Here is a 12,422-nt window from a genome sequence, read left to right as displayed (position 1 = left end):
ACGGCCTTTCAAAAGCTAAAGATAAATTAATGCTTTGATTTAGCAAAGGCATTGTATTGATAAAAACAAGACAATAAAGATATTTATGAAATTAAATATGACAGCAAAAAGCTATATATCCAAAATTTGAAGCAGCATAACTGTGTTTTAACATTAATAATAATAATAATTAATAATAATAATAAATGTTTGTTGAGCACTACATATTAGAATGATTTCTGAAGGATCATGTGACACTGAAGACTGGAGTAATGATGCTGGAAAAAATCAGCTTTGGTCACAGGAAGATATATATATTTTTTTAAATATGATACAACAGAAACCAGTTCATTTGAAATGTAATAATATTTCACAGTATTACTACACTGTAAAAAAATGAAAATGTTACATTCTACACTGAAAATTTAGACTAGAACAGTTTCAATTCGAACTTTTTTTTTTTTTTACAGTGTATATTTTCTGTATTTTGATCAAATAAATGCAGCCTTGGTGAGACTAAGACACTACTTTTTAATACTTGTATTTTTTTCTGGAACAGGGGAAATATGATGCTATTATTAGTGCATGCTATGATCTTATGCCACTAGATGGCAGTAAAAGAGCACAACCTGAGCTTATTTAGACTAAATATGAATGCTATTGTTTATTGTAGCCTATGTATAGAATCTACACGTTTTTAATGTATATAAAAAACAGCATGCTATATGCAAATATAAACATGTCCAACACACGATCATACCATGTTATTATAAGTTCATTCAAGTGGTAAATATACAAATGTACTGTAGCCTATATTTTAGAATCAACGCATCAAATGTCAAAACATTTCTAAAATTGGGCTCTGTTAAAAACATTTTTAAAAATGTATGTTTTAAAAGTAAAAAAAATAATAATAATTTAATCAGAAAACACTTACTTTTGAATGATAGTAAAAATTAAAATGTGCTCTTTGCCGACACAAGGGTGTAGTTACAACATCTACCAGCAGAAGTTAGCTGGACCTGGCTAACTAGCCAAGCCGTTTAATAGTTTTACTTCAGTGAATGCGGTCTCCTGTTAGAATACGGTAATCGAATCTAATGGCTGCTACAGGCAACACTGGCTATGAAATAACTTCTGTTTGAATTGTTCAGTTCAATTAGTGCGTTTTCCATATTAAAATGTTCTATTAAACCACCGGTGGGGAAACTGGAGGGACACTCTCTTGCAGAGTTTAGCTCCAACCCTGAAAAAAACAACTAACTTTAGTAATCCTGAAGACCTTGATTAGGTTCAGGTGTGTTTGATTAGGGTTGGAGCTAAACTCTGCAAGGTCCTGCAGAATCAACGTTCCCCGACCCTGTATTAAACAATCCACGTTTCATTTAATAGTACGTAAACATTAATAAGATCAACTTTACCCAGTGGGACGTCACAGAAGAAAGATCTTTAGTCATGGCCCGCGCCAGTTCACGTCATCAGGCAGAAACGTTTAAAGAGACTCTTGCGACGTCGGTCAGGCAATCGTGAAACACGTGATTCTGAAAGAAAGAAAGAAAGAAAGAAAGAAAGAAAGAAAGAAAGAAAGAAAGAAAGAAAGAAAGAAAGAAAGAAAGAAAGAAAGAAAGAAAGAAAGAAAGAAAGACAGAAAGACAGACAGACAGACAGAAAGAAAGAGAAAATGTAGAGGTTATGATACACAAAACAATTTAAAAAACAGTCAAATGTAAAAGGAAACAAATAGTTTAGCATTTTACTTGGGAAAAGGGAAATTGCAGTGAATAAATGAATGATTCGCGCACACTATGACATTACAAAATGTATTGTGTTTTTTACCCAGCAACTTTGTTTGGGGGACATAAAATCACAAAATACCATCAATGTCACAAAAAAAGAGTAGCCTATCATATCATATATGAAGGTTTGACAAAAAGAGTAAGACTTTAGATTCAAACCCCTTATAATAATTGAAATAGCCCACAGGCCACAGCCCTTATACAACTTCCCCCATGTAGCCTACCATCAGGAATCGAGTTTTCCTGTAATATAACCAGAGTCCCCAACGGGCTTATAAAATAGGTGATTTAGCCTACTTATTTATGCCGTAACAAACAATGCTATAAAGCTGAAAAACATTCACATGCAAACACCTTCTCTGTTGGGTCTCATGGCAATGTCATCATTTAGGTTTTTTTATTTTTATTTAAGGCAATATGTCATCATGTTCAGCAGTTTCCATCCATGTATGACGCATTCAAACACAAGGTCACATCTGACAAATTTCCAAACGTTTATAAGTAGATTGTTAGAAAATAAATATATATCCACCACAAGATTTGCCTATATGTATAGGCTACACAGATGCGTGCAGTTTCCGTTTTTTCGTTCCTTTTATCCGCGTATGATTTCATAATATATGCATATGGACCCTCCTTCATCAACACAATCTCAAAGAAGAGAACATCACAGAGCTAATATCATTGTCGCCTGAGGAAGAAGGCATATCTCATATATAATCTTTTTGCTAATGTTTAACATCATACTATATAAAGCTCGTTAAGTTCAAATACATCATTAGTGTGTGAAATACCTGCCATCCTTGTGTGGAAAATATCTGCGCATGTTTCTTGCGATCCACCGGAGCTGCTCCATGTTGCGCATTGCGCGCAAATATTCCTCTTGATGAACAATCATTACGCGCTAGTTCTCTCTAGAAACAACACAAAACTGACTAATCTCTTGTCAGATTTTGAATAAAACGCAAGGTAATGACAACCACGTCAAAAAAATGAGACATTTATCCGACTGTTGCCAAGGGCTTTCCAAACCCATACCCCTGTAACGCATCCTCAGCGCGCGCAACTCTCTCTCACGCGCGCGTGCCCTCGCGCTCTCTCTGTTCATGTCACACTCACCCAGATCATCACAAAGATCCTCCTCGAGCCAATACCTGAGGGAAAGCTGAATTTCGGACAGAAGCTCTTCAACCTGCCTGACGTGAGAAACCTGTTTTCGTGAGAGCATCTTTTCTGCTCGGGTTAATGCTGTGATGCGCGTGTAGGGCACTTTTGAGGGAGACTGCGCTTTAAAACGCTTTTCGAGGTGTGTCCTTTACGGAACAGAAGATGGCACATTCAGTGGTGCCATGTATTATACGCAATATGATATAAGTACAAGTCGCATTATTTAGCTCTGAAATGGATTATTTGGAGGTTTAAAATGTGTCTGGACTTGATTTAACATGATGTGTTTATAACATGCATGCAGATCTCGAATAGGAATAAAAATGCTGATGGCACAATTGGCTATCCTGTACAATCAGCAAACATGATGAGGGTTTCCTATACTTAAGGCTTTTTGCTGTGATGGAAAACACTTGCAATCATTTCGATTTTAAAAGGATGACTTTTGAGAACAAAAGTAGGTAACACTTTATATTACAGTGTCATTGTTATAAGTTACATGTTCTCACCATAGTAATAACTATGTGAATTATGCATAATTACTAACCCTAAATCAACCCCAACCCTATAGTAAGTACATGTTGTTAATTCGTATTTCTCAGTACTTAAACATATAATTACACTGTAGCAACGACACCTTAATAAAGTGTAACCAAAAAGTAGTTTACACTTTTTGTTTCAGTGTATTTATACATTTGACGATTTGAGTACTGAGTAATATTAATTAACTACATGTTTGGTTTAGGTTTAGTTGCATGTAATGACATAATGTGTAATAATGACACTATATAATAAAGTGCACTTCAGCTTTTTTTTTCTATCTCCTATATATTTGTCTTAAAGGGAAAATTCACTTTAAAATGAAAATTCTGTCATCCTTAACTCACCCTCAAGTTCTTTCAAACCTGTATGAATTTCTTTCTTCAGCTGAACACAAGGGAATATTTTTTTGAAGAACATCAGTAACCAAACAGTGAACTGGAGCCATTGACTTCCATAGTATTTTTTTTTCCAACTATGGAAGTCAATGGCTCCAGTTAACTGTTTGGTTACTGATGTTCTTCAAAAAATATTCCCTTGTGTTCAGCTGAAGAAAGAAATTCATACAGGTTTGAAACAACTTGAGGGTGATTAAAGGATGACAGAATTTTCATTTTAAAGTGAACTATCCCTTTAAGAGAGACTTCTCTTGTCTATTTTTCTTTTTCTTAAACAATAATTTAAAAAAATGTTCAGAGCTATGAAAGAAATGTATATATTTGCAACAATTAAGTTTTAGTTTTGACACTATGCAATTGAATTAAAATATGGGCAGTGAAAATTACACCATGTTTTACTCACCCTCAAGCAATCATAGGTGTATATGACTTTCATATTTCTGATGAACACAGTGTTTCCAAGCTTTATTATTGCAGTGACAGGTGACACGTTCTCAGAAGGCAGTCTGGGGGATGCTAGATATTGTACTTCATAGTTTTAAATATGGATATTTTTCTTACAAAACCCATCGATTTGCTTCAGAACACCTTTATTAATCTCCTGGAGCAGTGTGGAGTATGCTTATGATGGATGGATGCACTTTTGTGGACTTCAAACTTGAGCCCCGTTTACTGCATTATAAAGCTTGGAAACATCAGGATATTTATAACTCAGATAGTGTTCATCTGAAAGAAGAAAGTCATATACCTAGGATACACCTAGGATAGCTTGAGGGTGAATAAATCATGGACTAATTTTCATTTTAAAGTGAACTAATCCTTTAATAGTAAAAGAAAAAAAGGTGTCTTTGTTGTAATTGCTTTTCTTTGTTTATAGAAATGTCCAGTCCACTAGAGAGGGTTGTAGCCCAGAAGAAGGAGGCCATTGAAGCAGTAATGGAGATGTTTGAGAGAGGAGCCGAGGTGCTGGCCAGCGCTGTTGGAGGACTGTGTCCTCTGTTTGAAGCTTCTGCACCCGTTTTGAGGCTGGTCTTGGACAATGTGGAAAGCAAGGAGATCACATATGTCAAAGATCAGTTTCTAGTTGTGAGGAGCAAACTGGATGTCCTCTCATCTCAAATGGAGGACATCAACTGTGAGATTAAAAAGGGACGCTTGGATTCCCAGTTCTTCACTGTGGAGGAAAATCTATGCAACCAGTTTAGAAAATACATTGATATTCTGGAGGCCAAACCGGAGTATAAAGAGGTCAGAAAACGCATGTTCTTACAGCATTTTCCCAAAACAGGAGGAGAGAAGAATCTCTACATGCTTTATGATGCTATGATGGGGAACAGCACTTTCGGGGAGCCTATCCTGGAGGTTGTGGAACAATACGAGGGCAGAAACAGAAGAGTCCTGGAAGACTTCTGTGTCAGGATGAAGGAGCTGCTCTGCCTGGGAATAATCGCTCTGCTGGGATATTGTTTCCTTACTCAGGGCGAAGAGGCTGAGCAGGAGAAGATTCAAGAGTGGAGCGCAAAGATCCAAGAAATTGAGATGAAAATGAAGGAAATGATAGAGAAATGTGTGCGTTCGTTTCCAGAGCAAGCTAAACTGGACATCAATAGGCTTGTGAAGGAGAGAGAGGACGGGGACCTCCAGGAAACGGCCAAGGACCTGCTGGACTTCCTGGTGAAGAAGTACGACTGGGTGAGCTGGTCCATCAGAGTCGTTAGTAACTTGGGCAAAATCAGCAACTTGAGAGCTGGACAGAACTTTCAGTGTGTGGCCGGAGAGAGCTATTTTGAAGTATCTCAAGGAAATGACATAAACCTGGTGGTCTCGTTCTGCAGCGCCCCTCAGCCTGTGCCCAAGGAGAGCATAAAGCAGATGATGGACGGTCCTGCAAAGAAGGGAGATGCCAAAGCTGTCGTGGAGCTTCTGGAGAAGCAGTTAGCTGGGTTTCTGGTTCACGCCGTCAGTCGTCACAAGGAGAGTTTTGCTGTGTCGAGTTTTCCTGAAGAATGTCACTACTGGGACAAACACAAGAACGTCAATGTCTGTGTGCATGCAGAGCAGATTTAGAAAGGTCAAACAGGATCATTAGTCATTTATCCAGCCAACAGGGAATGTTCTCAGAACGTTCTGGCAATGTTCTCTCAAAGTTATGAGCAAACGTTCTACCAGGAATGCTAACAGAATGTGTGTTTATAGTTACCTACATGTTCTCAAAACGTTTCCTGAAACATTTTAGCTGTATGTTTGTCTAATGTTACTTCAGAACGTCCAGAGAGCATTCAAAAATAACGTTCCCATAAAGTTTGCAGAATAAATGGAGTGATTCCTTAACTTTCGCATAACCAAGAAAACTTAATGGGAATGTTAGCAAAATGTTCTTAAAACACACATTTATTTAATGTATTTAAAAGTATTTACAGTATTTAAAAATGACACTAAATATAAAAAATCGACTATAACTGCACTTTATTTATCAATGATCTATGCTTTGAAAAATAGTATTTATTTCGCATTGTCTAACAAATATAGTTATTGCTTTGATTGTAATTCTTGACTCCATTTCCATTGTTCTAAAATGAAACCAAAGTGATTTTTCAGACTAACTATAGTTCATCTAACCAGCCCATCTGTGTATGCACTTTTATAAGCATTATTATATACCGTTTGTATTATTTTAAGCTATAAATGTCTATGTGTCTGTCTGAAATCATGCATTTAAGTCATACCATACCATGCTAAAAACAATATTGTGCCGTTGTGTGAAAAGGTATGAAAACTGGGCCAAGAACACTGTATTTAAATGGTGCCAGGACTGGCAGTTTGGTCTTTTGTGAAAATGACCTACATAGAGCCAACAGAATAAAAATGCCTCATCAACCATGAACAGAAGCAGTAAAGATGTGTCATGAAACAAGTCCAGTGGTCTCGTCTTGGCAAACTGAACCAGCACTGAGCAAAAGTAAAATAAGAGCCTTTGCAAAATGCATACGTTAACAATCTCTAGCATCCACTGCTATGATATACCACACGCCACATTTAATTAAAAAACAGTTTTTGTACCCAAGTCAGCATTTCCAGGCCAGCGGCTGCAGAAACACGGCGAGTGACGTTTCAGTTTGTTAATATAAAGCCGACAAGCTCCAAAGTGCTGTGATCAGCTCTCCGGATGCACTCATTAAAATCACTGAGGTGCCGAGTGAAGGATCAATCCATCATTTAACACCCGAGAGGGAGAATCGGTTTCCTTTGTATTCTTCCATTTCATTTTGTGTGTCTCTATTAAAGAGTTAATGCTAAGAAATATGATTGTAAACACATTCGGTGTACAACAGCACTCAAAATCACAAGGAATCAAAATAATGCAGAAAATAAGCAATGCTATTATTAAAGGCTTAAATTTACCCTCTGGAGCAAGAGCTTTAAAAGCCATTTATAACCATTCAAGCTGTGACCTTACTCACAAAACCACCATGGGTGATGACCTTTGGCCCCTAACCACATAGGGTAATCCAATATGACTGTCCTCTTTATATGCCAATGTTTTTTTTATTTATGACAACATAAACCTCCTTTTATTGTAACCTTATTTTAAACTTTAAAGGAGATTATAGATAGATAGATAGATAGATAGATAGATAGATAGATAGATAGATAGATAGATAGATAGATAGATAGATAGATAGATAGATAGATAGATAGATAGATAGATAGATAGATAGATAGATAGATAGATAGATAGACTTACATTTTTAAAGAACAATCAACTTGGTTTTTAAGTAATTTCAACTTAAATTGCATTAAACTAACTTCAAAAAATAAAAAAGTTAAAAATTGCTTAACATTTTGAAGAATTAAACCGACGTAAAACATAAGGTGACCTAACTTATTGATCATATATATATATATATATATATATATATATATATATATATATATATATATATATATATATATATATATATATATATATATATATATATATATTTATTTATTTATTTATTTATTTATTTATTTATTTATATATATATATATATATATATATATATATATATATATATATATATATATATAATTTTAAAAATAAGTTTCCTGGTTGCGTTAAAATTTTGAGTTCCTTGAAATAAAAAAATTGAGTTAATACAATGAACATTTTTGAGAATCGACAACCTTTATTCAAATATTATTAAAAGATTTTGTAAGCATATTGGGTAATTGTGTGTGTTTTATTTGTGTTGATACTGTGAAACGTGCCAAATTGTGCTATTTTCATGATTTATCACATTTTTATGTGATTCAGATACAATAATATTTTGAGTTTCTATTTATTAAACCAATTTCCTTCATTGTATCAATTCAAATTAGTTTATTTAAGTCATAAAAAATTAAGTCAATTTAGTTTAAGGCAACCAACCAGATTACTTAATTTTTTAAGTTAAACCAAATATATTTTTTACAGTGTATTTTATACACTGTAAAAAAATGTGGTTGTTTTTTGTTGGTTTAACTTACAAAAGTAAGTAACCTGGTTGCCTTAAAATTTTGAGTTTATTGAAATTAAATATTTGAGTTGATACAATGAAGGAAATTTGTTTAATAAATAGAAACTCAAAATATTTTTGTATCTAATTCACATAAAAAAATTGATAAATCATGAAAATAGCACAATTTGGCATGTTTCACTGCGTCATCAGAAATAAAACACACACAATTACCCAATATGCTTACAAAATCTTTTAATATTTTTTTAATAAAGGTTGTCGAATCTCTAAAAATGTTCATTGTATTAATTCAAAATGTTATTTTCAATTAACTCAAAATTTTTAGGCAACCAGGTAACTTTTTTTCTAAATAATTTTTTACAGTGCATATATATTTAAACCATTGGAATTTTTATGAAATACACATACAATGAAATTTTTAGAACATACCATAAAGAATATATATATATATTCTTTATGGTATGTTCTAAAAATTTCATTGTATGTGTATTTCATAAAAATTCCAATGGTTTAAATTGCTGTTGACAGTAACTCAACTCTAAATGCTATCCTCTCTCAAAAAACATCATTTTGACAAATAAATAAATAAATAAGACAAGACGGAAGGAGGAATAATATTATTCGTTTCTTGTTCTGAACTAAAAAGAAACATAATTTCTCCATATACAGCTCTGAAAAAAATTAAGAGACCACTTAACAGCCAATGTTGGTCTCTTAATTGTTTCCAGAGCTGTATGTGCGTCTACTGATTCATGCATTATACATGCTGCATCCTGGAATATTTACAGATTTGAAAGCAGTTGTTGTCTCTCCTGCTCCAGAGACTGAACGGAAACGCATGGCTCAGCCTGTATTCATTAGCGGTTGAGGCTTCTGCTGGTTGGAGTTATTGATCCATGTGGCGTCCATCTCTGATAAAGAGCTGAACCTTAAACCTGTGTGTTACTAGACCAAAACAAACATGTCTGATTCCAGCACCACACAGACAGACTTTTTGCTGGACTACTTACGAAACTTTTTTAAATAAAGACAAATGAAACCACAACCATCTCCGGGAAAGGACATCAGTCAATATCAATATTTAATAAATAAATGAGTGATCTTATGAATCTCAACATAATAGTAGAGCTGAAGCGGTCCATCAATCCCATGATACCTCACTCTGGCTGCATCTGCCAATCACAGCCGGAGCTAATAGCATTACCTTTTTTGTCAGAGTGGACCATCGACCGGCCTCCTGCCTTTAAGTGGCCTGATCTGATCAAAAGCATTAAAACATTTGTACTGTGACACACACCAGCTCACACTCAGCCTCCGCACTGGATTTATCCTTCCGATGCATCTGGTTGCATCATAAAACCTCTGAATATTTAGTTGATATATATAAAATTGCTTTTCTTCACAAAATGAGTATATATTATTCAACCAAAAATGAAAATTCCGTCACTAACGACAAACCTAATGTTGTCCCGAATCTGTTTATATTTCTTCTGCTGAACACAAGAGAAGATATTTTGAAAAATGTTGGTAAGCAAACAGTCGATTGACGTCTTTGACTTCCATAGTATTTGTTTGCCATACTTTGGAAGTCAATGGGGTCTATCAACTGTTTGGTTATTCATATTCTTTAAAATATCTTCTTTTGTGTTCAGCAGAGGAAAGAAACTCCTACAGGTTTGGAACAGCTGGAGGGTGAGTACATTTTCATGTTTGGTGAACTATTTCTTTAAAATACAATCGCATAACACAACTAACAGCATCAAACTGAAGATTTAATGATCAGCACCAACTATTAGCGGTTCTTATATTAATTAACATCTTGCCCAGGAAACCATAATTAAATATGAATGCGCTTATGGCCACGCCTCTCAAACATAATGGACAGGGCCGAGTTTTTACACATTGCCTTTAATTAATTGAAAATGTCTTCAAATCACAGTGTACATACATTAAAACATTATTAATTCATTTACTGTAAATTCAAAACTACAATTGAAATTCATTAAAATAATGAATAATTAATTTTAAGAGCATTTCTCTTTCAAAAAATAGTAAAAAAAATAAAATAAAATAAAAAAGCCAACATGTATTTTCAGATTATGTTCACAAAGCAATTATTATTATTATCACAATTCTTAATAATTAAAGTAAAATTTTAAATGATTTGAGGCCATACTCATAGGGAAACCTCATTTCAATAAAGGAGAAATGATTTAAAGAAAAGAAAGTGTCAGTTTGAGTCTTTTGGGAGCTGAGGTAAATGACACTCTGATTAAGCTCAAGGGTTTATTTCTGTCCGCTCGTTGGCCAAACCATTAGCGTATTACAGTTCTAATCGGTATATTGATCTCGTTTTGGCTCCATCTGCACTCGCTCTCATTTCACACAACGTGTTCGAGCCTCATAGTGTAATGCTGTTCTCTCTCTTCTGACCTTTCTGAAGGTCAACAGCATTTGTTTGTGCACATATGCAAAATATCTCCAATCACGAATAACAGCATGTTTCGGCAGAAATATTGTGATGATATAATTTCCTGCAGAGTTTGGAAACTTGGAACAGTAATGAGTGGACTCACTATACTATAGAATATATACTTACAATAAATATTACTAAAAAACACAAGCTTGGCCATAATTCTCACTTGATCTTTGTGTCCATACTGGAACAAGCAAACAAAAAATGCTGAACTATACTGTATGCAGACTTATTTACTGTATTGACTATTTTTTAAATATTATTTTATATAGAATATAACATTATAAAAATATAATATAATTTCTTATAAATATCCATATAAAATCAATATAATTTCTAATTCTGACAACAAACTGATTTGAATGGGAGTTGACATGATGATTATGGCAGAAAATATAAAAAACTATTTTATATATATATATATATATATATATATATATATATATATATATATATATATATATATATATATATATATATATACATAATTTTTATGTATTTTTTTTAATTAGTTTTTATGTTTTATATTTTCAGTTTTGATTAAATATTTTTTAATTTTATTTTTTATTTCCAGTCAGAAATTTTAGTCATTCAACTTAAAATAAGCAAAAATTAACTGTTTTTTATCTAATATTTTAATTTAACACTGTGTTTGTTTTAGCGCCATCTAGTGGTGAGGTTGTAAATTGCAATCACCCACCGCTCACCCCTCCCTTTCAGAATATATGGTGGCCTACACAGGACAAAGATGTCATCGTCTGAGACAGCAGAGAGTAGCTAGTGCTCTGTAGAGAAGTTTGTCTATTTAGTGCTGAGTGTTCATAGTTCTGAGGGCGAGAAGAATGGAAGCGACATGACAAAATCCACAAAACATGATTAATCATTCATAAAGTCCAATCACTCTCACCAGACTTTTATTAAGAACAGGAAAGCACTGGTGTTCTGTTAATCAGAGTATTGTGGTCTAAGGTTTGGGGATTGAGGTTTCATCTTTTAAGGGCATCAAAAGACACACTTAGGTGAAATGGACTGCAATCCATACACAGCCTCCAACAAGCCACTGAACATTTTCCAGCTTCCTGTGATCTAGACATCTATCGATCTCTTGAGTCTGAATGATGGACTTAATGTGCAGAGGGGCCAGGTTGCCTGTAAACTGTGTCTTACTACTTAAATTAGACTGATCAGGGCTGGAAACAACTGCACCACAGCAAAACATAACTAAACAAATGTGTAAGAGTGAACTCTTTAAATGCACTGAGCACTAAAAGTGCTATATAATGCAAAAATCATGTGTCATGGTCATGTGATATCACAACTGACACCATTGCAATTTTTATTTGACATGTTTGAATTAGAAAAGACAGAACCAACAAGGAATTTGTCCATATTTTGAATCAGGTAATTGAAATTAAAGCCCACTCTCTACCTGGGGGTATTCCAGAAAGCAGGGTTAACTTAACGTCACATATATAACCTGAATTATTGATTGTTGTTTAACTCAAACCTTGCTTACTCAAGGTATGCAGGCTCCAAAACCACAGTCTGGAGTAAGTTCAATCAACCC

At 34.1% G+C, this 12,422-nt stretch overlaps 2 protein-coding genes across 17 annotated transcripts in view; one reads left to right on the top strand and one right to left on the bottom strand.

Annotated features, from left to right (window-relative positions):
- The window catches only part of LOC137082639 (uncharacterized), a 56,880-nt gene that overhangs the window by 41,278 nt on the left and 3,180 nt on the right, over positions 1 to 12,422 (bottom strand). For 10 of the 15 annotated variants that reach the window (XR_010906373.1, XR_010906376.1, XR_010906377.1 and 7 more), the window contains exons 1-2: positions 2,570 to 2,709; positions 1,401 to 1,520 (exon numbers count right to left, since the gene is read on the bottom strand). Coding sequence is in view for 7 of the 15 variants with exons in the window: in XM_067447947.1 (XP_067304048.1) it covers positions 1,401 to 1,436 (36 nt within the window). In the remaining 8 variants the exon portion in view is untranslated. Of the gene's footprint in view, positions 1 to 1,400; positions 1,521 to 2,569; positions 2,710 to 2,894; positions 3,053 to 12,422 lie in introns of those variants that run through there. The other 5 variants (XM_067447949.1, XM_067447948.1, XM_067447950.1 and 2 more) reach the window with 3 other exon arrangements.
- On the top strand, positions 2,837 to 7,450 carry rpz6 (rapunzel 6). 2 transcript variants are annotated; one of them, XM_067447936.1, is made up of 2 exons: positions 2,837 to 2,976; positions 4,758 to 7,450. In XM_067447936.1, exon 2 carries the CDS (start codon positions 4,760 to 4,762, stop codon positions 5,945 to 5,947), a length of 1,188 nt encoding a protein of 395 aa, XP_067304037.1. In that variant the 5' UTR covers positions 2,837 to 2,976; positions 4,758 to 4,759; the 3' UTR covers positions 5,948 to 7,450. The 2 variants fall into 2 exon arrangements, with proteins under 2 accessions (XP_067304037.1, XP_067304038.1); XM_067447937.1 differs by having other exon boundaries at positions 2,954 to 3,081.

This window comes from Pseudorasbora parva, chromosome 7, assembly GCF_024679245.1.
Source record: "Pseudorasbora parva isolate DD20220531a chromosome 7, ASM2467924v1, whole genome shotgun sequence".
NCBI lineage: Eukaryota > Metazoa > Chordata > Actinopteri > Cypriniformes > Gobionidae > Pseudorasbora > Pseudorasbora parva.
The sequence above is the reverse complement of the archived record's forward strand: the minus strand, read 5'-3'. Positions and strand labels throughout refer to the sequence as shown.

Bases quoted from the DNA above. Each gene is read 5' to 3' on its own strand.
- rpz6 (XM_067447936.1), top strand. From the start codon at position 4,760: ATGTCCAGTCCACTAGAGAGGGTTGTAGCCCAGAAGAAGGAGGCCATT.